Source organism: Apostichopus japonicus, chromosome 8 (genome assembly GCF_037975245.1).
Source record: "Apostichopus japonicus isolate 1M-3 chromosome 8, ASM3797524v1, whole genome shotgun sequence".
Lineage (NCBI taxonomy): Eukaryota > Metazoa > Echinodermata > Holothuroidea > Aspidochirotida > Stichopodidae > Apostichopus > Apostichopus japonicus.
The window spans coordinates 34404265-34431033 of NC_092568.1; the positions used below are offsets into that span (position 1 = coordinate 34404265).

The 26769-nt window shown below is 37.5% G+C and overlaps 1 protein-coding gene across 4 annotated transcripts; it reads right to left on the reverse strand.

The window, feature by feature from the left end:
* Positions 1-1597: 1597 nt before the first annotated feature.
* Positions 1598-26213, reverse strand: LOC139971715 (uncharacterized). 4 transcript variants are annotated; one of them, XM_071978428.1, is made up of 17 exons: positions 25941-26213; positions 24632-24813; positions 22620-22951; positions 21334-21551; positions 18133-18215; positions 16888-17081; positions 15999-16214; positions 14958-15068; positions 13431-13589; positions 12553-12727; positions 11370-11583; positions 10606-10778; positions 9412-9626; positions 7789-7928; positions 6753-6936; positions 5605-5757; positions 1598-4647 (listed from the first exon to the last, which is right to left on the reverse strand). In XM_071978428.1, exons 1-17 carry the CDS (start codon positions 26078-26080, stop codon positions 4411-4413), a joined length of 3126 nt encoding a protein of 1041 aa, XP_071834529.1. In that variant the 5' UTR covers positions 26081-26213; the 3' UTR covers positions 1598-4410. The 4 variants fall into 4 exon arrangements, with proteins under 4 accessions (XP_071834529.1, XP_071834532.1, XP_071834531.1 ...); XM_071978431.1 differs by having other exon boundaries at positions 1600-4647; positions 25913-26070; XM_071978430.1 differs by lacking the exon at positions 25941-26213 and adding an exon at positions 25752-25892 and having other exon boundaries at positions 1600-4647.
* Between the last annotated feature and the right edge of the window lie 556 nt (positions 26214-26769).

Here is a 26769-nt window from a genome sequence, read left to right on the forward strand (position 1 = left end):
TAGATTAGCATTGAGCGTTTTACCAAAGAGACAATATATATATATCCTGAACTTACTTGAAGCTAGCGAACAGGGTCAACCCACCCAATAGCAAAATTAGTACATAAATAAACCGAATTGAAGTTGATGAACGTTGTAGTTCTATTAGGCATTTTTTTTAGAGTATTCAAAAACATACGAAGTTTTGTGTGGTGGAGTATAGGGATCGCGAGATACAGTTTCTCGAAGTGGCAAGGAAAACGTGGTAAATATGACTGATTAAAGGTCAATTGTGACCGAAATTGTTAGGTCATTCACAAACACAAGAATTTATGAATAGGCCTAGGTAAATTAGAGTACGACAGTCGGAAATTCCGACTGTCGCACTCAAATTTTCCAACTATTGTCAGTTTTACCAAGATTGGGGGGGGGGGGTGAGACACCCCCACAACCACCTCTAGCGACGTCCCTGTTTCTACTTAATGTAGTACTCCTACACACTATGCATGAGCTTGGTCCAATTTGCTCTTCTTGAGATATCGTGTCTACAATCAAGGCGTCACACACACACATTCATCTGCCTGCAACGACTTCAAATGTTATGATTATCATCGAAACCAAATATGAATGACTTTAACCCATTTTCCATTTCTGTCAATTTATAACTCTTTCTCATATAAAATGAAACGAAGGCTGCTCCTTGGTTAATACCAAAGCGCCCATTTGCCAAAAAGAGTTGTGAAAGGGGCATGAGCTTCCCCAAGTTAATGCCAGCACGATTATTTTTATATCGTTAAGTTAATACAGGATGGTCAGTTCATTGGCTGCCTACTGATTGTGCGCAGAGGGATTTTGTAGAAGTATGGTATATAAGAAAAAGGAGGCCGAAAGTTTATGACTTGATCAGCAAATTTATCACTTCGCCGAAAGTTCATCACTCCTGATTGTTTAATTGACGGAGTCAAGTCAAGTCAAATCATTGTAATTTAGTTTCATTTGTTAAGAGAATCGACAGAGAAGAAATTATACCGAATCATTAATCAAATCCGATCTCGTCAAATTGTTTTTTGTGTGAAGTCATTGTTTTCTTCCGTTCGAGACATCTCCTGAAGAAGCGTAAATACGGCATCAAGACATCCCAGTACCTTTCTATCGCGAGTCCCGATATAGTTTTACTATCGGAGGAGCCGGGCTCGACACAATATTACATTAAAGTGCCCAATTTCATTGAGTGAAATGCCCTATTGGCACACAGCTCCTCTGTGATTATCTCACTGCACAAATTGTTATTCTCTTCCACATGACATGACTCTAAGGTGGAGTTTCAAGTAGCATTGCAAAATCTTTTCGCCTTCCATAAAATGATACACTGAATCCGGGGCCTGCGAAAAATCGTAACTACAGCAACCACGGATATTTTTCTTTGTCAACGATGAATTTGCATTGCACTTACAAGCCAGTGACAATTGAATGCCTTTCGTAGCAACAAGTGTTTGCACACAGCATTATAGATCCACGATGACTGGGATACAGGCCATGTGACAAATAATCATAAAAAGATATATTATAATGTATACCAGTAAAGTCACTCAGCATGAAAGCAACGAACATTAAATTGGCTGAATCAATGTTGTATTTGTGACCTCTGAAATTCATTAAATCAATAAAACTAAGAGAAACAATCAAAAAAGAAGAACTTAGACAGGGATATATAGACATTTTAATTTTCTTTTTTATTGATAGAAACTCACATTAAGTGGCATAATCTTAAATGTGTACTAATAAGACACCCAATCTCAGAAACGGATTATGTATTAAGAAACCCTGTACTAGTGTATATATATATATATATATAATATACAATAATAAAAAATATATAATAATATGTGAGTAGAATGTGGATGCATGTATGCAAAGATCCTTAATCCAACCTTGGTACAAGCCTGGGCTCTACGGTATGGAAATGTTGTAAATACGCCAATGAAAGAACTGGAAAGATTTGAAAAAAATGGACTGATTAGGGAATATTTCTTGGCAGATCGTTGGTCTTTTCTGGGTTTTTTTTTTACATTAATTTTTACTTATTTTTGAGGAAAAAGGATGCGAATGGGATGTTTATAAGCCTATTCAAATTTGAATCAAGGTCACAAAACACTCCAAATTGCTATGAAAGAATTTCATGATTTCAATTATTTGACATCATTTATCATACTGCAAAAGGAGTTAAGAGGTGTGTGTAGGCAAAGATGACTACAATTGTATTAGAATTGCTGGACAGCCTTCCTGCCACTTGAACAAGTTAATTTGGAAATCTTTGACTACACTGCATTTACCGTGACCATTTCAAAACTATAGTAGACAAGAAGAAAATAAAAGGTAAGTTTAACATTACTCGATAGCAATGGAAAAAAAATAAATAAAAAGATAGAATGTGGAAAGACTGTAGTAGCAAGAATGTCGTAGAAAAGTAGAAATAAAAGGTAGTTTTTACATTACTCAAACACAATTGAAAAAAAAAAACTATTTGTATACAAATACATGTCATTGTAGTGCTCGGTGAAGGTGGAAGTTAGTTAGCTGTCGATATTCAATGGAGGGGTTTTTGTTACTGCAACCCTTTTGAAGTCGGTCACGAAGAAGCCATTTCGGTGATTGGTCCCTTAACGTAGACCAAAGCTAGGCTATATTGTGTTATGTTTATAAACAGTTCTCTAGCTAGCATGCACCTGCAATATAAAGAAATGATGATTAAAACCATCACAGATTAACCGGACAACAAAGCTGTCAATCACAAATCACACCTGTTTCGGACGTGACAGAGAATACACAGAGTCCTCGACACTGATTGGTCAAATTGAACAAAATGTTAACGTCCCTGCTAGATGGCGAAATTTAACGAACACACCGTGGTTGAGACCCTGAAGGCCTTATGCACTATTAAGCTAAGGAATAAAATGTGTAAATGTCTTGTCTATATCATTGCACAAATGTAACTCTCCGGTCTTTCAAAAACTGCTTGGTCGATTTCCTGGCCCTGGTTGGTCATCATCCAAAACATGTAATATAAAGCATACACGGCCAACCATATACGTACAATAATAACGTTGCTAGTGCCTATGTTGCAAGAACTGAATTAGTGCAGATAACGTTGAGTTGCTTGCAACTTTTTGGCAGGATATTGTTAACTCAAATGCATTCAATTGGTAACATTTAAATGTTACCTGTCTTGTTCAATTCGAGAATAACAAACAAAAGTAGAGAATTTTAAGTATTGTTTTGAATAAGTATGCTACTCAAGGAGATCTATTTTATTTACGTTTGCAGAATGAACTGTTCGCCGCCACATTTCTTTGCAAATCTGGGTCTGGATTTTTTCCTGCGTAGCCAACCTGTGAATTTGAGATTGCCATGAAGAGTGTATGTTCAGCTGGCATTCACCAGCCAGCCATTTAGATGATGGAGCGGGCTAGTAATCCCCAATATTGTAGCGCGTACGCACTACAATAAAAATAAATAAATAAAATGACAGAATGTGGAAAGACTGCTTCTATTCAGATGAACAAATTTTTGACATTTTGATTTTAGAAGACATATATCTAACAATTACAATTCCATCCTTCTCGGAGTTAATCTTGTCCAACCCATGCTCGCCTACTAAACACATATATGCTACTAGGATATTTCAAATTCAAAATTTAGTATAGACAGTGCTTCTCTTAAACAAATATGTGTGAAAGTGTTTTTAAAAGTTTGTTCTTTGTGAACATTTCACTCACTGTATGTACTATTGTATTGAGGCGAGTGCATTATATGGAAGTGCAATAACTGCTACATTTTAATGTAAAGCTTACTGGACATAGCAAAAGCTTTGTATGATAAATGGCAATGGAATGAAGAAATTTATTTAATTAAACTTATACTAACATCTTTGTTTTATGCACCTTTAGTACTGGACTTTACAAATCATATCAGAGTTTGAAATAAAATTCCTCTAATTAAAGACAGAGGTTGTCTGGAATTAGATGAAGTTTTTTTTTTTTTTTGGTAGCATTGTCATTTGCATTGAGGGGTGTAACTCACCATCAACTTTTATATCCACAGTTAAACTTTTTAATATAGTACATACTGGACATTACATATCATCACAATTTGAAATCAAATTTCGCTAAAAAAAAGGTAGTACAGGTAGTTTTGGAATGAATTTTTAGTGTTAACATTGTCATTGTACTATTGTATTAAGGGTACAATAAATGAGAGCTGTATGTCTTAGTATAATGACAAATGGATGTTGCATATCACAATTTGAAATCAAATTTCTATGACATCAACTATAATTCTGAATGGGGTTTAAAGCACATTGGAGTAAAATCCACCACCCCCACCCGCACTGCCTGCCCGGAACCAATTCCTCTCGCTTTTACATACACTTACTTAGGGGGGAGGTGCTATTGGTTCGTAAATCTTATAGTCACCAACTGGAGTAAAGTCGATGGCAAACTTAAAAGCGCGAGGTCCAACGAATTTTAAGGCGGCTCTGGTTCGTAACTGCGGAGGGGATGCTAAGGCGATAGCGGCAACACGCAGTCCGTAGCGGACTTCCTCGGTGGTTATTGGTGTTCCAGTATCAGCGTCAACAATCACGATCAAATCGGGCGTGGTGGCCACCACCTGATCACAAAAGAAAAAGAAATTGGATAAGCTGTTTGAAATATTTTATTTCATTTTTATGTGGTAAACATGTTGAATGTTGGTAACTATGTGGGTAAGGTGGGTAGGTGGTGTTGTTCCCCTGGTCATATTACTGGGTCCCTGAAAGTTTAAATACTGTCCCATCAACAGAATTAAGGAATTGACTCCAGTCAAACCCATGCAGTACCCAATCTAAGTTCTTAAACAGCTATTTCATTGTTCCCCTTTTATGCCGTCCTTTCTCTTCTTTTCCTTTTTTTTGCTCACTTCTAAGCATATGACACCAAATATGACACAACTTCTAAGCATATGACACCAAATATGACACAACTTCTAAGCATATGACACCAAATATGACACAACTTCTAAGCATATGACACCAAATATGACACAACTTCTAAGCATATGACACCAAATATATTTCTTTATAGGACAAACTATTAAGAGTTTTTTAAAATATACTATTGAAGCATATTTTGAAGTCTTGGGTTGGTAAGAAGAATATCTTATGTGACAAAATTTGTTAATACTTGTACTTAAACCTCATTTTCAGGTGTGACATTAAAAGCAGTAAGAAATCCTTTTAGCCAAAGAAAGGTAAGAGATGCAAATAATTAAGTTGTGTATATGTATATTTAATTTCTTGCAAAGTAGTATCTATTACATATAATAGTCATAAAGAATCATGTATCATAGATTACATCGTATTAGCTTTGCTACAATTATGAGTATAACACCTGGAGGTTTCACTTCTTTCAAAGTCAGTATAGTGAACTCAGTGGTAGTAGTTTGATCAATCCAGAGATATCATGTATCATTTACACCTACAGGAGAGATGCAATAGCATGTTTCATTTTGTATATTTAATTCAGTGCTTCTGAGACTGGTAAACTGATGAAAGGAACCAGATATGAGAACCAAATGAGACAGACTCACCTCTTCTTTTCCACCATCAGTCTTCCTCGTTGCTAAGAGATTCTCATTCTGAAATTGCACGATGACCTCTTGACCTGAATACCTCCCAGTGCCTTCAATCTCCAGAAATCCTTGATCAAACCCGCCTGTTGTTTCCCGACACACGTCCACGACCTGCCAGAGAGATATTGATGTGTTTGTTTTATTGAAAGCTGACGTACTTGACGTTTCAGGCTCTTAGTGGGTTTCAACCTGGTCCAAGTCAAAAGACACTTTCATAAGTAACATCCCCTCCCTGCCCTGTCCACCAACCAACCTCCCCCCCCCCCACACCCGCCCTCCAAATATATGAAAACATCAACAATAACTAAACAAACAAACAATGTTATACCACAATTCTCAGAGAATATTAACAAATCTTTCAGTATTTTTTTTGTGCTACAGCTTTTACTTCACAACATATTAACTTCTGATTAATTGCTTTTGATTTATTTAGTGTTGCTTTCAATTTGTCTCCTATAAGGACGTTTCATCCTCTGACTGTTAAACATGATATGGAGGTTAACATTATTTTCAAAACCGCTGTCCTCAAATGCCTATATGAGGACTATATAGTTTTAGTTCTATAAAACATGCAATTCTGGCTTGATTAAGTTGATGTTTAATTTTTTTTTCGAAATAATGTCTATTTCGAAATAAATTGAGAACTTTGACTCTGGATTATTTTGCAAATTATCAGAAATGATTTTCTATGCTTAAATATTCTTAATCACAGATTGCACGGCACTTATTAGAGGCGTACAAAATGCATCCGAATGAACCAGCTTTGACTCTTTGGCTCAAAACCTAATAAACAATGACACCCAATCAGAAGACAGACATAGTTGGGTACCATCAACCCTATACCCCCCACCCCTCCCCCACCCCAAACCACATGGTTATGGATTGTTTACAGTTTCAGAGTGGTCTCTGAGAACACTTTCAGGTAATTCTGAGCTCAAAGAGAGCCATCACAAATTTCCATCTATTGAATTTTTCTGAGCAAAATTTATCACGATGAATGCTAGACTGTTTTGCTGGTGGTCCGAACTCAGAGATTGCTTTACACTCATCTTGACTTGGACCTTAATGGAGACATATTGTACATGTATGCATCCTTCTAGACTCACTTTTCCTGATATCAGATGAACTCCATTCTCATGCTCGCAAATTGACTTGACAGGATTTCTTTGTTCCTTACGGGCCTTCAAGACTGCGTCCCCGAGTCTGAAACACCTACTCATCGAGAACATGATGCATGCATCTGACACCTCGGTGGCACTCATGGGGCTGAAAGTGACTGCCCCAGCACAGCTAAAAAGTATCAACAACAACAAGAATCTTGACAAATATGTCTTCAATCACCCAATTTCTTCTTTGGGAACTTACAATTTCTTGAATTCTTCCCAAAATGTACCAAGTGTTTTTCAAAATATTTCTTATATATCATTATCATCCTGATTTATAGCATAATTTTTTAACATGATGGGAAGAGGTTCAAACAACACTACAGGCATACTAGATATGCGGTGGGGTATGGTAATTAAGGATGAATTTAAAAACTATCTTCTCAAACATTTTGGACTGAATTGATATGACATTAGGCCTCATTTTATATTTTTAAATTAGCTTAGTACAACATGAGTGATAGACTGCCAAAATCGGTGTTATGAAAACAAAATTTGAGTTAAAACATGAACAGTTATTTCTGATGAATTGCAGTTCCTATGACCTTTGGCCCACATACGCAAAACGAATAAAATCCATGGAGACATGTAATGAATGAATGCGAAGTATGAAATATGCCAAGATTTCTGTCTTGAGATATATGCTTACAAATTGGCTAGGTGATCAGTTTCAGACAGCTACTGACCTTATACGACCTAGGTCAACAAAATCCACCACAATAAAGCTGCATAATTTCTTTAGTTACAGTTTTAGACCCCTGAATCGGCATCAAATACAAATCCATTACTATGAGACAAGAGGGTACTTAAACAATCATTTCTTTGTTCTAACAAAGTGTAATAGCTAGTACAGCTGGGTTTTGTTTAGTGAAAGTATCACCGTCTTAAAATTAAAGCCATTCATGTCATATTAGAACATTACAAACGCCACATTTTCACTGCAGCAGATATAGGGTTTCTAAGTGATATGCCAACATACCCCATCCTGCCCAAAGTCATGCGAAAATGGTTCTCTATGGCCTTTGCATCCTTGGCCCACAAAACTAGCTCTCTCTGTTTCTTGTCATCTACCAATACTGCTGGGTAAAGAGCCTTCCCATAAATGGCTGGAGCAAACATCTAAGCAGAAAAGATAAGTACATAATCATTATTCTATGACATCATATTTGAAAATTGATGAATGTTTATATTGCAACTGATAAGACTGAAGCATTAATGTTGTGAGTGGACTGAGACTGGACTGGCTGACTCTGTGCTGGGGGTGAGGCAGGGGTAGGAGATGGGAGCTAGCTGTAGTGGTGAGCTCAGTTCTGGGGGTGAGGCAGGGGTAGGGGATGGGAGCTAGCTGTAGTGGTGAGTTCTGTTCTGGGGGTGAGGCAGGGTAGGGGATGGGAGCTAGCCTTAGTGGTGAGCTCAGTTCGGGGGGTGAGGCAGGGGTAGGGGATGGGAGCTAGCTGTAGTGGTGAGTTCTGTGCTGGGGGTGAGGCAGGGGTAGGGGATGGGAGTTAGCTGTAGTGGTGAGCTCAGTTCTGGGGGTGAGGCAGGGGTAGGGGATGGGAGCTAGCTGCAGTGTTGAGTTCTGTTCTGGGGGTGAGGCAGGGTAGGGGATGGGAGCTAGCCGTAGTGGTGAGTTCTGTGCTGGGGGTGAGGCAGGGGTAGGAAATGGGAGCTAGCTGTAGTGGTGAGCTCAGTTCTGGGGGTGAGGCAGGGGTAGGGGATGGGAGCTAACTGTAGTGTTGAGTTCTGTTCTGGGGGTGAGGCAGGGTAGGGGATGGGAGCTAGCCGTAGTGGTGAGCTCAGTTCTGGGGGTGAGGCAGGGGTAGGGGATGGGAGCTAGCTGTAGTGGTGAGCTCAGTTCTGGGGGTGAGGCAGGGGTAGGGGATGGGAGCTAGCTGTAGTGGTGAGTTCTGTTCTGGGGGTAAGGCAGGGTAGGGGATGGGAGCTAGCTGTAGTGTTGAGTTCTGTTCTGGGGGTGAGGCAGGGTAGGGGATGGGAGCTAGCCGTAGTGGTGAGCTCAGTTCTGGGGGTGAGGCAGGGGTAGGGGATGGGAGCTAGCCGTAGTGGTGAGCTCAGTTCTGGGGGTGAGGCAGGGGTAGGGGATGGGAGCTAGCTGTAGTGGTGAGTTCTGTTCTGGGGGTGAGGCAGGGTAGGGGATGGGAGCTAGCCGCAGTGGTGAGCCCAGAGCGTTTAGTATGGCTAGCATTACCAACTCAGGTAGATATTCAATCTCCTCAGTTTTTGGCCAAAAGCAGGGGACTTGGGTGGTATTTGCTATAGGCAGGGAAGATCGAAATGTGCATGCCTGTACTCAACTATAGAAAATGTGTTTACATGAACAGAAGAAAGATTATGCACAAACCACATGGGACATGTGGGTCGGCCTTTGCCCACCTGTGATCCAAGTTATACACTAACAAGCGTATCATTTTCATGGGTTTGAAGTTCAAGTGCTCAATGAGGGAAACTTTGGATCAGTGGTAATGAGTGATGTTCATTTGCATGCTCAGATTTCAGGCTTCCTATAACATATGTCACAGCTTTAGATTTTTATAACAGCTGGCATGTATGTGATTTGATATCGTCGTTTATACTGTAGACTTACCTGAAGTTCAGGGAATGCTCTACCCATGCCGTCACAATCTATGACTGGTAGGTCCATCAGGGCAGCAACACATAACGGTTCCACCGCATTAAGACCACCGATCTCTGCACTCATAAGAGCCACCAACTTGGTAGAGTCCCTTCCACTATCGTCGACTAAATCAGGATCAAAGTCTGTGACAAATTCGACCTGTTCACTTTTTTGTACGTTAATTTCTGCGAAGAAAAGACATCATCCAAGATATAATTGATTGGTAAACTGTTATATAATCGCAAAGAAAATTCCAGGAAAGTACGTTTTCTTAAAACTTTGAGAATCACATACGTTTTAGTATCTTATCAGCCAACTGACCTTTACATATAACTGTTATTGCTATGAAGCAGTAGGATCATATATCACCTATGGAAGAACAGACATATTGCTAATCAAGATAAATAGTGACATCACAATAATGCCTATCTACTCAAATGTTTTGACATAGATCTTATACACATCCTAAAATAATAGTTACAAACAATGCAAACATTATCTACAAAGTTAAAGGGTGTGAAGACTTGCGCAATGCAGGTAATCTGACCTAGTTTCGAATGAGGTGTAACAGAAGTGCTAGACACCACCATCGATCCTAGACAATACACACATAGCTTGCTACTGTCGGTAATTAGACACTAGTGTACATTCAGTACATACAGCTGCCGTCAATACCCACAGCACAGTGTACAAACGATACAGCGATGGACATCTCAGGTCCAGCTAAAGATAACAAGGTATCACGTTTCATTACTGTCTGCATTTTGTAGCGACAAGAGAAAAACTTCACTTGCAAGCAACGGAAAGTTAACTTTTTAAAGATGGCGGCACACGGTTTGGGGCAAGTCTTCAATGCCTTTAACTATTATTGCTATGAAGTAAGATCATATCACCTATGAAAGAAAAGACATGATGCTGATCAAGATAGATCATAGTGACATCACAATAACGCCTATCTACTCAAATGTTTTGACATAGATCTTATACACATCCTGGCATGATAATAATTACAAACAATGCCACATTATCTACAAAGTTAAGTGTAACTTGTGGTCTTTATGAGCTTTACGTGACAGAAGTTTCAACTGAGAAGAATAGCTGTATTATCATGAGCGACAGATTGAATAAGTTGACATGTACGATATTCCCAGAATTGATTCTTACTTTCTCTCTGTGCACTGTTTTCTTCCAGTAAATCTGACTTTAAAACTTTCTCCAAGCATTGAAGTGAATTCAATATTTCTTCTCCATTGCAAAGCTTCTCCACCAGGACTCCAGGTGCTCCCATAAAAGCAGCTATGCCTACTTTTCCACCTCTATAAGGAGCTTTCTTGAGTCTGAGGTATCGCAAAACAAAAGCATGCTAGAATATGACGTGACTCATTCAACTTTACCTTTATTGTACTCATCGCAGTCTTACACGATCAATACACTGCTGTCAAATTTTAGTTTCTTTGTTACACATGGTGGTGTACCAGCTTACAGACTGAAATATATATTGCAAACAGGCTGTGACAAGAAGCACAACCAAAAATATTTTGAAGGGGGGTGGGGGATTATGATGCTATGCTGTGCAGTGGAGGGGCTTAACTTAAAATATTAAGGAGAAATTTTGGTCAAATGAAGGGTCCTTGGATGGAAAATGGTGTTATATTTTGCACCTTTTGATAAAATTTTGAATTTCTGCATCTTTTTAACACATTTGCAGTTTATGTGTCCTAACTTAAAGATTTGCTGATGGGATAGTAGGCTCTCTGATTTTCTAAGAGTGGGCAATTCATATTTTGAGACTTCATGTACCTCCCTGAGGTGGTAAAGTGCAACACGAAACAGCTATCGAAGGGTAATGTAGACAAAAAAACATCCCAATCAACCTCCAGCAATTATAATTTTGGGCTGTATTTTCGCTGAAGAGACATTTGACTGACCTATCAGGGTGGATGATTCGAATCTTCTTCCCTTGTTTGAGAGCGTTCAGTGCTCTTAATTTTCCAACTTTGGGGTTACCGCCTCCGCCACAACCGAGGATGCCTGCTCCAATGCTGATACAATGCACATCGTACTCTGACAAAATCCACTCCCCGGTGTCTTTATCCACGTGTGGGACACGAGGTTCTAGCGTGTCTGCTCTGTCATGAGTAACTGTGTGGATATACTTGTAGAATTAATAATAATCATAATAATCAGCAGTTATATTTTAGACGCTTAAGCGACCTCAAATGTGGTAGAAACCCACAGGGCTAATGGATTGCAACTTACACATCATTTTGATTTGATCATTTTTATATATACCATTTGTTTTCATACAATCTAAAAGATCCTTGGACTATCCTTCATTACTTTGCCAGTTATTCTATTCCATGCCATGTTCTCTTTAACATTTACTTACCCACTCCAAGTTATCGTCCTCACAGAACTCTATCTGTGGCAACGTTTTTATTTCATCTATATCGCCTACGCATTCTACTATAACTCTGGTATTCATCATGAATAAACATGAGCTATTCAAATCACCTTTTTCTCAAGTCCGCATTACCAATGAAATGTCTCCGAGCTTTTTCACAAATATCAGAGTTACTATCTGGTACAACTAATAGATGACAACATAAACAGATGCCCAAACCATGCAAACTTTCTTTAAAGGCAAACTACAATTTCCTTACTTAAAATCACTATCACTTGGCAAAGTTGGTAATTATTTACCTTCCTCTAATTTCCTTTCTTTCTTTTGTTTTTTCTTTGTTGTTCTAACTTCTTTATACCTAGCTTCTTGAAAGCTTTGCTTCTTCAGTTCTCCTCTACCATCTTAGACTAATCTATGTACCCATTAATGTACCGTTTATGTAGTGGAAGTAAACAAAAGCTCCCTGACAAAAGAATGTAGAAGTGATTTACATTTCAATGATTTGTTTTTGTGCACCATGAAAAAGAGTTCCCCCAGTGTAAAAAGCCTTCACATTAAACATCAGACACATTTTCAGATAATTCATTTAAACTGTAAAAGTAGGCAACATTCATATAAAAAATACTGTTTAATTGTCCAATTTATACAATGATAACATACATTTGGTCATGCATAGCAAAGGATTGTTCATCTCAATAATCACGCACCTTTGTCAAGTTTTCTTGCTGTGTCTTCTTGAATCCTTGGTGGCTCTATACCATCAGAAGTGACCCTCTTAGCCTCTGTCAGCGCATCTTCAGAGAGATCCCCAACCACTTTAACTTTGAGCCGAGTGAAGTTCCCTGGCAGGTAAGCCAATCCAATCTCTTCCCTCTCAATAATCTATATGATCCAAAAATGTTCTCATAATGACTAAACCTTAAAGTGACTTGATCAACAAGTATTACAAAACTGTCATGATTTAAGAAAATTCTTTGCAACATAACATAATTTTGTGTATCAAGATATATGAAAGTGCATAAAATGGCAAGGTATGTCACCAAACAGGACTAGCATTGTTAGATACAGGTGGCAAAGGCCTGCAGTGGAATGGTGACCTTCGTTACTGGTTTCGAACTTCTGGAAATACAATCAGCGTCCATGGCCTAGTGCTTAGTGCACATGAAGTTAACTTCTTTTGTAAAGGAATTGAGCTTAATGGATTGTTTATTAAACAGATAAAATTCAACTTCACAAAGTGAGACCTAAAAATCGTGCACTATAACTCTTTAATTGAGTTAAAAGATAGCTAGAGTTATTTATCAAATGGTTCCCAGAATACTGACTTCTTACTTATGTTTGATTTGGATGGAATTGAAGCAGTGACGTCCCAGCTAAAAACAAATAGGGATGCAGTAGGCATCCTCACTGTGAACCATGCATTCGCTTTTAATAGAAAATATCTGAAACATATGAAAAATAATTGCTTATAATTCTATCTAACCTTGTATCTATCACCAACAAAAAATCATTTCAGAGAATAGATTACAACTAAATTATTAGGATTCTCACTCTGATAGGCACTGTCTCGTTACTGTTCATGTACCTGAATGGTCTCTCTCTTGGCCCCATTTTGTATGCATCTTTCAATTGCCTTCTGTTCAGCTCTCTCTAAAGCCTCTTCTCTGGTGGTTCCGACCAAATTGGTGGGTCTGTCTTCATACCCACTGACTTGTCCCAGAGCAGCACCGACAGCATTAGCTACCTGGCAATCAACCAGTAATATTCAAATCAATTCCTAGTGATCTAGTACAAAAATTCCTATAGGTCAGGGGTGGGCAACCTACGGCCCGTGGGTCACATGCGGCCCGCCAGTGATTTTTTTTTGGCCCGTGACATGTCTCAAGAAACAGAAAAAAAATCAATCTATTTTACATCTTCACAAAAAAAGAGCTAGCTGCTTAGAATTTAGCGGCACTAATGATGCTGTCAGGTAGGCCTATTATCACCATTAATTATCAACTGTACTGTATTGATATTATGTTTTTGTGAATACAGATTAAGTACACACACCAATTGCTTGAGAGTCCTCGGAATCAAAGGTTTGAAATCAACAGCAGGTCATTGCATGGTTAGGTGCGGCCCAGTCAATTTTTCACTCCATATATCTGGCCCATTCATTCAAAAAGGTTGCCCACCCCCTTTATAGGCCTATACAAAGTAAGACACAAAGTAATGTGTGGGATGGTCCAGCTTTGAAGCATGCAGTGTCTGTTAAGACTTAACTTATGGAAAATGCGACAAATTTAGCAACTTTCAATACTTAAACGCAAAGGGATGTATACTTTCATATTCTTGTGCATTTCTTTATTTGAGCTACCAGATTCCAATGTGATACATGGTGGACATGCATAGAGTATTTGCATCTTTGTATATAGGACTATGATCCATATAGAACTGCATGAAAGGAACTAGTCATTCATCTAACACATGATAGGGGCTCAATTAAGCTACTGTAAGGCTTCCTAATCCTTGGGTCTCTAAACTAAATTATCTCAAATTATATATCATGTCCTTTGTATCAAGTACGTCAGGTTTAAGCAGACAAATTCTACATCAACATATTATTTTCCATTATTCCCTCCCATCTGATCTTCTAAGAGACAGTTAATTTGTCTGGATATTTTTATGCCATGATGAGGTCAACTACATTCCCAGTGTTCAATACAACACAAAACACAAATCTGACAAATTTGATAAAGGTTTACCACTATACCATACACTGAGGTAATTAAACAGCACTGTGCCATGGTGAAATCATTCCTTTGTGTTCATTAAACTGTCAAACATTCTAAAGGTATGTAGAATTAATTACACAGCCAAGGTAATTGTACAACATTCAATCAAAACTTCAGTATGAAATGTTTTCTGAAAGAAATGAGGGTGAATGAAAGACACTATATAAGCTCAATAGAGAGCTAGAGAAGAGTACTATGTATCCACAGAAGATTTGGCATTGAACATATAAATGAAATACGATCATATGCTTCCTCCAGACTGAAAACCTTCACTGCTAAATCCATTTCTTCCACTGTTTACAAACTGATACATGTACAGGTGGTTTTTATCTTACCTGATAGTAGGAGGGCAAAATAAACTTGGAGACTCCTTTTACTCTTCTTGTTATATCTTTTAAAATACTTCCTGCACCAACTAGAATTACTGGAACCTCCTCTTTACTCACCTAAATAGATAAATATTAAACAAAAGAAAAATTAGTGTAAGGTAGATTGAATACACCATGTACAGTATGCATGAAGAGTATTCACTAAGGAAAGTGACGTCAATGATATAAATTCAAAGGGAAACATTAATAAAATAAAGGCCAATATTGAAAATAATCATGCACGTTATGTTTCATGGTTATAATTTTATCTTTCAACTATGTGATATCGTGGATGGTTTAATCAAATCTCACCAAAATGAGAAGAAATAAACTTACCGTTCCTTTGCAAATTAATTTAATAGTTGTATTTAATGTGCCTAAAAATAAAAATTTATATTTCTTCCTTCTTTTTCTGTACCGATATTGAATGCAGGAGTCTAGGAAAAAAAAAAAACGGCAAACCCTTATGTCTATCTGTGCAGCTTAAAGGCATTGAAGACTCGCGCACAAAGAAACATCTCATGCCGGTAATCTAACCTAGTTTCTAATGAGGTGTAACAGAAGTGTTAGACACCACCATCGATCCCAGAAAATAAACACATAGCTTGCTACCGTCGGTAATTAGACACTAGTGTACCATCAATACAAACAGCTGCAGTCAATACCCACAACACAGTGTACATAGCAGCGATGGACATCTCAGGAATAGATAAAAGATAACAAGGTATCACGTTTCATTACTGTCTGCTTTTTGTAGCGACACAAACAAAACTTCACTTGCAAGCAACCGGAAAGTTAACTTTTTCAGATGGCCGCACGCAGTTTGGGGCGAGTCTTGAATGCCTTTAAGACTGCATACTACATAATAATACAGATTATTCCATCATACTTTATTTATGCTACGATAAACAATTATATTGCGACAGCATATCAACCGACAATGTATACTACCAGCTGCTCAACTTTGTGGAAATTTAGTACGTTCAAGCCTCTGAAGTCAACTCTTACTTTCATGCGATCTATGGCCTCCTCTACCATACACTGAATCATTTCATTTGCCTCTTCTAAGACAGTCGGAGATACGGTCACCTTCCTTCTGTCCCCAACATCCACCTTTAAGAAGCCTACAGCTATGTCAGTAGCTGTGACAGTAGAACCACCAAACACCAAAGCCTCTTTGGTCAGTCGGTACCCAACACTCTTTGGTCCCACATCAACCTGTACCTGAACATAGAATTAGAAAACACAATTACTCAACAGGCTAGATACCATTTTGTAGTGACTATATTTCTTTTATCCAAAGTTCAGCGGAAAAAGCCCCGCTTTGTTAAATTGTGAATATCTGCAAATTGAGAAAACTGTTTATAAATTAAATTGTTATCAGAATAATTAGGTGTGCGGTTTTATGCCCGGAATTGACCAGTACATAAAATGCAGGGGAAATTGATTATTAAAGTATACGTTTGTGAAAAAATTGTGAGTTTCGATCAAGAAACATATAGGCCTACCTTACAACTTTGTGAATGATAATAAGCAATCTCCAGACTAATGTTTAAATATACATAGTTCTAAAGATCACCCACTTCACTCCAAGTTGATCTCTCTATGCAATAGAACAAACAAGTACAATCTACGAAATCCTACTATCTTGCCCATTTTTAGAATTTATCTACAGAGCAGCCATTTATATTCAAAATAGGTTCTTCGAATCTCTGTTTAATATAAACCTTTTAATCTTTCAACCTTCTAATCCTCCATCTTATTTCTTATTTGTTCATGCTTTCATGATTGTACATTTTACGTCTTTTGTGTATCATTATTATGTGTCCGATTTATAAATTTTGTAATTTATTCTGGAATTAAGAAATTGAAATTGAATTGAAATGGATATTCTTACTCTATTGATGACTGTCTTGTGGTGTATGATTGATCCTCCTCCGAGACCGATGCTCAAAACATCTGGCATTCTGAAGTTGGTGTCGATTCCACCCACATCGACATGAGACGACGACTGGCGTGGAAAACCCCCCTGTAAAGAACCAACATCAGTAGTTGTACCTCCTACATCAACAACAATGGCATCTTTAATACCTGAAATATTTACCAAATATAAAAAGAAAAAGACAGAAATACAACATCGCACTGAGGAATATAACAAACCTTGCTAGATGATGAAGAAGATGAGGATGAGAATGTGGACAGAGAAGATGGTGGTGATGACCATGACTGTGACAATGATGATGATTGTTAAAACACGAAAAAGTGAGAATTCATCCAAATTAATACTTATGCCCTTTATTGAATCATTGCACTTGTTCCACTTTAAGATGTACACTGTAGCTGTATACATATTTATGTTGACTTTATATCTCCTTTCAACTGTCAGACACTGAGATTTTTGTCCAATGGTTGCAACATCACCTGTTCTGCTACAATCATTCCTACAATTTATAGTAAATCCATCCAACATGGTGCACTTGTTTGCTATGTACTGGGACCTACAATTCCACATCCAGTAATTGTCTGCTGTGCACCTTTCTGGTGATGCCATGCACAGTAAGTACTGGCTTGTAAAACTTTATATTTAAATAAACTAAGGTGGCATTTAACTGAAAGTAGTCGGGATTCTTTGATTGAATAAAGGTCACTATATTATTATTACTCTCCTCCTTGTGTTTCATTCTCTTCATGGCACTTCACCTTCATACATTCATCAGTACCAACCTACACGATAGCTTCGCTCCACCAACACAGGACTCTTGCACATTCCACAAACACAACACTCTTGGGGACAAGGACCCTTTTCTGCATCTGGGCCATCCCTCTGGAACTTGCTCCCTCCTAGCCTTCGGCAGGATAGCTCCCTCACCCACTTCAAGTCTCAACTGAAACTTTCCTTTTTGTCAACGCTTATAACTATGTTTGATTAACTCTATTTTGCTACTTTTCATTTCATGCCTAGTCTGTACAGTATAGTTTTAAATCTTTCTCAATACCTGAGCCAGGAGTGTCAAGTTGACAGATATGGCGTGTTAAAAGCAGCCCCTTTATTATTATTATTATTATAATTATTATATGCCTTGGGGGCTTGCAATGTTATTTATGAGACACCTTGATCACCGAAAGTCATGAATGGTCATACCTGACAAATGAGATGCTCCTCGCATACTATTAGTGGGGCCGGAAGAGAATGTCTTAACTGGAAAATCCAAAGCTTCTGAAGATCTAACGATAAATATGAAAATAAAAGAGAAGAGTTGTTTCCACAGACCATCATATCACAATAATTTCCTTGCACATTAAGTGACTAAAATTCCTGCATCTTAACTTCTTTGTTTCAATATATATATATATTTATACTATTGGAAAATATTAGTACACACAGGCTGGTAATGATAGCACACATGTAAAACTGAAACATAGATAACAATTACCGATATAGTTACTTTTAGTTTTACCCCAAAGTCTAGAGTTAGTGTGGGAGGAGTGATCAATTGTGGATGCATGGCTGAAGAGATGGATGGTGGTGGCATATCTGTTATATAGTGACATTGAAGACTTGTCATTAACTGTCTGGTAGTCACATTATCAAATAGCTTATCAAGTTCAAACATGCCCCAAGAGAGGTGGTAGCTGGCCAACAGTGTTTTCAATATAATAACTTTCTTTTGTTTTATTTTGTTCCTTGGACTTTGTAGTACCATGGAGTTAGTCTCTTCTTACTCAATGTCTAGTACATTATTGAAAAGGTACATATGTGGCGTGAAAATTGCTCAGATGCAGGCAAACCTGTATAAACATATTGACCACTCACAGAGCTAAAAGTGCAACACCCTTATTATATATTGAAATATAAGCCTGGCTATACCTAGTGGGGACAAATAGCTTGTACCTGGCCAAAAAAGTTCTCACAGACCATAGAGACACCGCAGTCTGACAAATTCCATCTATAACTTCTACAGGGCAATTGTCACTAGGTTCACTTTATGATTGCAACATATTATATATATTCTAAGTACTAGTATATGAAACCTTATTTAAATATATATATGAGCATATGAGGTCAATTTCTTAAGTATCATTTACTGAGGAGCATGCAGGACCCAAATGAACTGATGGCAAAATGACATTCTGATATTTGCTTATTTTTCTCCCTTGGTTATTTTGGGGGATTTTATTAGCTTTTCGCTATGTATAATGGGGGCATTCAGTAGCTATTGCTGATATGCATCATTTCATTCAAAATTACTTTTGTTCAATTTATATGCTCTTGTTATAGATCTACAATTATATGTTTTGTAAATTTCATGTTATAATAAAACCACATATGTACAGTAATGCAATGACGTAGTATATTATAGATGTACAGTAGGTTGTTTTTTTTTTTTTTTTCAATTCATCTAAGGGTTGCTGCATAAAGTAGCAATGTGAACTGTCCTACTTTTTCTGTCTGTTTGAGTTGTATGGTGCTGTACTGCTGTACTAAATATACTCCTGGCCCACTGCAAGTATACACTGCAATAAGCTAGACCTGTATATTCTTTCAATTTACATAGTCTTGTGGACCTTACAAGATATTCATTTAATATGAGTCACTCTAGCTAGCTTATTGTAACAAAAAAAACACACCAAAGTTTCCGATTGATAATGATTTCAATTCAAAAGAGGAATTTCCAAGGGTTCTCATTCATTCTACAAGCCATTTCTACACCAGGTGTTATATATAATTGCAACGGTTGGCTTAGACTATATATAGAATCTACAATGATATTCAAACAATATATACCGTAGGCTATATAAATTTAGTTACCAAATAATAAAACAATCAATACAATATGCGTAGGCAAATATGGTATGAAAGACCCATTTGGTTTCCATGGCAATTACTGCACTATGGCATGCATGGAAAAGCAGGAACTATTCACAAGTGTAAAGTACCCACTATGTGAGTTATTCTCCATATTGTACAGAATACAATGGTCCTATGTGTACTATGCCATGCCAATATGGCAACGAATGGATAGAGCTCATGCATGCATATATTGGCATGAGTGTCCATTCCTGTTTATCAGAAAATACCTACAACTTTAATATTGTAGGATACTTCAGTTCTGTAAGACAGGAGCAGGCTTTGACTTTCAGGTGCAATTATAAAGCTCTTGGAAGTGCAGTGTATTGTACATAATCCAAACATCAACACATTAAAACCTAGCTACATTGCTGAATCCAGCACATATATACTGTAGCCTATATACCTAGGCCTAACCTACTATATGTATTGATATGTGAGGATACGAATGAACTCATTTACATGGTATTTCAACTGCTGAGTCATATATACCATCTAACAGCATCAATCTCTTTTGACTAAAATTAAATCCCATCACAGCTTTACAAAAAGACCATTAAACCGAATGTTATATGAGAAATTAAAGCATGACATTATAGACACTTAAATAGTTCTTTGTTTTTCAAAACCCATTAATACTGACTTTCAAGAGTGCAACTTGAAATTTCTATAGCTTTTAAACATGGGCAATTAAGTCACTTTATATCAGGTTAAAGCCATTGAGAAGCATCAAAACACTTAAATGAATATAACCAGTTGCAATCAACATTTACAATTTTGGAGAACTATATATGATACATGACACACATTTCTTCCTACAGATATCCTTCAGACAATGTCTCATGGAACATGGTGTTCGGATATAGTCAAAATGGTGTATTATTTTGTCTTCTACGCATTCCCTGAAAGTTTCCAGAATGAGCCTTTCACGATACTTGATATTAACAAATAACTCCTGCGAAGATGCAAGAAACATCCAGAACGTGTGTTACTGGAAGTATGCCAGAAATATCCAGAACAAAGCTGAACTGTTATAAATGCTTGGCTCTTCACGCAAGTGAGAGAGAGGTTAACATCACCTCCAGAAGACCGTCTCATAACTTTTCCTGTACTCATCAGAGGCCCTGTAGGCCTATAGCTGGCCTATTTACTTCATTGTTATAATATAATACTATGGCCTAGCCTTCATTAATGTAGTTGTTCAGAGTAAGCCTAATTTCAACTGCTGTCCAGTGTTAATAGACGCTACGACTATTCATATAAATATTCAATGACTAGTTGCACATGCTGATGTGGTTTGCCAGCATCGGTTTGCTTTTTGCTTTCAGTGTGCAACTACTGTATATATGCCATCTAACCTGCTTCCTTCAAGTTCAATTAATGATACATTAACCTGTGACATACTCAAGAACTGCACCAGGATGCTCAGAATATGTTCCTCATTCAACAGTCAAATATAAAAGTATCATTTGGACGATCCATTTTAAAAATTACCTGATGATAGTTCCATCATTCTGGGTCAAGAAGAAAGGACAATCTAGTTTCAAGTCTTTCAGAGCCTGGGCCAAGGCAAAGATTGTTTTGTGACACAAAGGCTTTAGTGATTCATTCAAGATGGCAGCATTCTCTCTTTCCAACAGACCAATCGACCCAATATCCGAAGACAGTGACAAACTGGCTTCAGGAAAATGCTTTCTGAAGAGTTTCTCCACCTTTGAAGTTATAAAATGGAAAACGGTTTCATTTCAATTTCTGTGTGCCCAATTCATTAAAACAAAGGCAGTTTCCCTGATGATTCAAACAGGGACATGAATTATTTTCCTTTAATATCTTAATTAACTGGATGGGATCAGGAGATCCATGTTGAAATGGAACCTATATAGGAGAATGTACACAGCCAAATAGTTGTATTGTTTCTAACGCCAAAATTCGCTGCATAAAACCGATTCTGCTACAGTCATGTGGACAAAGTTAATATATTAAATTGTAACTACAAGGAAACCTATAATCTTTGAGTATTCATCCACAATTTTCATTGGCTTTGTTTTTCATCTGGGAGCAATTTACAGTTGGTCACCCAACAAAGTATCTACACAACCTAGACTTATGATAGCTGTTATGTACACTAGATGCTACCATAACCATTCAAGAATGATATAAAGCCTTACATTTAAGCTAAAAATTTGTTCCTCTCACATATATGAGCTAAAGGTGTTCATGCACTCTGCAAGCTACTGAAATACCCTGTTTAGATGGTTTTTGTACTTTGAACTTTGACCAAGACCAAAATAATATAAAATCTAAATTTAATTTGAGGTATCTACATGCACAGTATGAGACTGATCCAAGTATCCCTTCTTGAGAAAGTGTTTGGTAGGTGTTATTTCTTCCAAGGAACGACAAATTTATCAGCTCAAGTGGGATTCACATTAATTAATTTAACAAATCCTTTGTAGCAAATTCCATTCTCACTATACTTTTTTTGTTGTTTTCAAATATGCTTACAATATCTCAGTCAGTTAATCGGTACATAAAGTTGACGTTTAGCTGTGCATAAATTTACTTTTCTTAAATTATTCTGCAGAGTATTGACCAACACAATCTATATCATTTATTCTTTTCTGGTCAAATGCACATCAGTTTTAATATGTCATGAACCACTGTTTTAAAGAAGATACTAACTGTAAAAATACTAAATCATGACTATTGTATTGTTAAAGGTCAAAGGAAGAAGGAGAAGAGGTCAAAATATGAAAATCATCTAAATATGGATTCCTTACCTGTTTTTCCTGGTCATCATTCACAGGAGAGAAGACACCGGAAATGACAACATTGTGAATGTTGCTATCTTTGATTTGCTGGATGACATCCAGAATTTCCTTCTCATCTACCTCTGTTATAATGGATCCATCCACTTGGTAACCGCCATTCACAAAGAAACACTTTGCCTGTAACAGGTCTGCAAGGTTGTCAGGGAAACCAATAAATGGAGGAAGTGCAGTGGATGCCGGCCCACAAAGTCTGACGACGGAAACTGGTACTAGGTCTCTTCGTTGAAGCAAAGCATTGATAAAGTGGGTTGTACCTATATTCACCCTACCGACTGACCAATCTGCAAAACAATGGACATTAGCTAAGCAGTAAAAGAATTATTTACAGTTACACCATACCTGGTAACTAAATATGCAGGCAGGGCAAAAATGCTTCCAGTCACAGCCATATGGGTAATAATTGAAGTTAAACCACACCCGTAGAATACAAGTACATGTACAGGGCATAAATGGGCCAGGTCACAAAGTCAGAGTTGGTAAATATTTTACAGTATCATTTAGAGCAGTGGTGCACAAATTTTTAGGCCCACAACCCAGGATCTTCCATAAGGACCAATCCACCATTCACCGGCCCTCCTAGTACCCCTTAGAATCAATGCTCAGATCAATGAAAGCTAGATTGAACTATTGACATAATTGTGTTAAAAAATGGCTGAATTGATCTCCTACTTTTTTTGATCTCCAATGCGTCAAGGACTGTAGTTAAATTTTCTGACGTCACAGAAAAATTTTGTGATCCATTCTGGGTCATTCCTCATAGCTTACTGACTTTTAGGTTATAGTGAGGGCAGAAATAGGGCTTCAGAATTGCTAAACATTTGTAAGAAAGAATTCCCATCGTAAAGGGATATATATCCCGGTGGTAAGCAGTGTGATATTTATATGGAATAGAAAAATATTCTTCACTGTTTCTTGAAAACTCCTACTCAGTATGTTGTCCCTCAAACTCATAAGCTACTCATAAGCTACATAAGCCATAACAAAATATCACCAAATGTTTTTGAAAAGCTTTACTTGCCTATTACAATCTTTTTGTTGATTTTTCCTTGAAACCTGATACATATTAGAAATGTTTGCAAGACTATAGCTTTCAAGGTTCTATTTTTAAAGGTGCTCTCTGTTTAGAATTTCATCAAAATGCATTTTTTTTGTAGAAATTATTTTCTCCTCTTTGAATAATACCAATTTATTTTCAGATGAATTGAAGTGTTAATATGACATCATTTACTCTACTGTTGCCAGATGCATTCACAAAGTTGAACCAAATTTGAAATAATGAAACCTAATTACTGTAGTATGCTGCTTTTATTGTGCTTTACCATATTAATGCTAATTTATTTACCTTTTTAACTTTAGTACCTTACAAAATGGAACAAGGTTTAGTCTTAAGCTCAAGATAATAGCAGCTTTCAACCAGAATATCCCTTAGCATTGTTGACCTGAATGTGGGTTACAGGGGGCAAGCTGTGTATAACATTGAATGGAGACAGGTTAACAGAGAAACTCAGATGAAGTCAATTTGCTTTTTCTGTTTCACATCATGAACAAGAAAGTTCAACCTACTGTGATGTCCATGACTTACATGTGAACATCAGATCTGTGTTTTATCTTGATGACCTGTTTGTTATTCGTAATCATTAACCTTATAAATATATTCTTTTGTTAGCGAACATTTACTGGCATGCAGTAAAGATACTTTTGACAAGTCAAATTATTGTTTACATCGCATACATTACATAGCATGGTAATTTTTTACCTGCCACTAGAGAATGGAGCATGCCAGATTGGGACTTTGTATTGTGTGATACTGGGATAATATGTTATCAGCATTATATAATTTCTAAGGCCAGTAAGATTGAGTTATCTTTCTAAAGATGAGTTATTTCTGATGTTGATCATTAGATAACATCATTACAATATTAACAAAATAAGAGTTTGATTGATTGCTTTGATCAAGTCACCTTCAGCAGGCAGCTTCTTCAGAACATTGCCAATGGCAGTATGTAATCCTGTTGTTACATCTTCACTGGTGGGAAATTTATCATAGGCTATAACTTCTGTGCCGTGTAAGCAGACCACGTCTGTGTTTGTTCCACCAACATCAGCTCCAATTATCAGCCACTTCATAGTTTCAGTTATCACACTAGAAAGAAGTTAAAAAAATATTTAATCAGAGCTCCCAACTGACCCGCAATTTGCGGGTTGGACCAGCATTCTAACACCCAAACCCGCTGACCTGCGCAAGCGTCCGAAAAACCAGCATTGTAATTGTCAAGTAATACATAAAAAAAAATCGCATCAAATTTTGACTTAGCAACCATCATTTCTTTAGCATTTAGCATAATAGAGTATAAAACCTCCTTTACAGCATCATTTGAACCTCAAAGTAGCCTATATTTCTTTTCAATGGGGCGAGCAGCGAACAATTTTCATGCCACGGGAAAGAATGAATTATCACCTACTATTCAATTTATTGATGTTACACACAAAAAAATGCATATTTCTCAGAAAATTTTGGGTGACAAAAGCCTTTCTAAGTGCCACCAGTTTACATGTTGGCATCACCAGGATTCCAAGAAAAATCAAAAGGGGAGGGGGACACCAGCATTTGCAATGCCTTCTAAAGAGTTGGGAGCCATATTTAATGCAGGGACTGAGTATAAATAAAACCACCCCAATTCGTTTGTCAACCTAAGTTATACTGCACAGTGTACCAAAACCTTGCAATTTAGGGCATTTAGTCAAGTTAGGTGAACTTCGTACCAACTTGGTGGCCCCTTGCACACAAGAACTATACAAGTTTGCTTGAAAAACAACTTTACAACATCCAAACCTCCATTTTAAACGGGAATTTCCTTGTCAATAATTACCTCTGCGCTAACCTGTGAATACCCACACTAGCTTTGTACTTTTCTATTTCCAGTCATGGCATTGCCTTCACTTGTTTTACCAAAGGCTGCCTAACTATGATTGCTACACGTATAACGTAAACGGCCTTGCCTAAGTCTACATGGTTAAACATAGCTTAGTCCTTGAAATACGATAGAATATTGCTAAACACTTAACCTAAACCTACAGTACCTAAAGCAGATAACAAAAGTTCAATACACCAGCTTGAACTTGAGCAGACCATAGCCTCCCTAGAATTTGAACTTGACATAAACCTGTTTTTCACTGCGTTATCTTCTATCGCAAACAGAATTTTACAGTTATGCAGCTGGCCGAATGAAGGTGTAACTTGCATCAGTTTGTAACATCAAAGATCATTGCCCACGCTGAGCATACGGCAAAGATCGGTCTTTGCAGGATCGTAAACATCCATCTTTATGGTTCACTGACGCCAATGAAAACAAGAACCAAAGCGCAGTCCCACGGAGTTGCATATCATCGCCATCAAACACTGATTTCATATGAACAAATTTATTATTGCTATAGGTCAAGGCAATCTGGCAATACCATTTTTGAAGTTCACATGTCTAGGACATTCTTTTGTGGCCCACACTAAACAGTTCCTTATAAAGGGTGTTCTTTATTATAGGCCGCGGCGGTTACAGCTGCTGAATCTCACCACACTGAAGCTTAGGAGATTACGTGGTGACTTCATAGAGGTTTTCACGATTGTGTATGGTTTTGACAATTTATCCTTCACTGACTTTTTCATGTTTGTTATAATATTAGTTGTACCAGAGGTCGATTGTCTTAAACTCCAAAAGTCACAAAGTAGGATTAACATTCGGCACAACATTTTTTTCTTATAGGGTTGTGAATGAGTGGAACGCAGGGGCGGCGATTTGCTTCAAATATTGGAGGGATATTTGCTTGGGTGCAGGCGAATTACTATCAAAGCGGAGCGCCACCATTAGTTGGCGCGCAGCGTACAAGAAAATTTCTGGTTTTTATAGCCCCCACCCCCAGATCACCGGAAATGGCACTTCTCGGGCTTGAAAATGACCAACCAGATGTACACTTTTGCCTGAGAACCAATTTTTCCCAATAGTTTTTTTTTTTTCATTTATAACCTTTTTCAAGATTGTCACCAGTCACACATCATGTTCGACCTCATCGCATCTCCTGTGGATCATTGATTTTGTAGGTAATT

What these genes read in the sequence shown, in the direction of transcription:
- LOC139971715 (XM_071978428.1), bottom strand. Translation starts at nt 26,080, where the DNA reads ATGAAATCAGTGTTTGATGGCGATGATATGCAACTCCGTGGGACTGCG. An exon ending in ATGATGACCAGGAAAAACAG is followed by an intron (nt 21,552 to 22,619) that starts GTAAGGAATCCA and finishes ATAACTTCAAAG; the next exon opens with GTGGAGAAACTCTTCAGAAA. An exon ending in CTGATGGTGGAAAAGAAGAG is followed by an intron (nt 4,648 to 5,604) that starts GTGAGTCTGTCT and finishes TTTTGTGATCAG; the next exon opens with GTGGTGGCCACCACGCCCGA.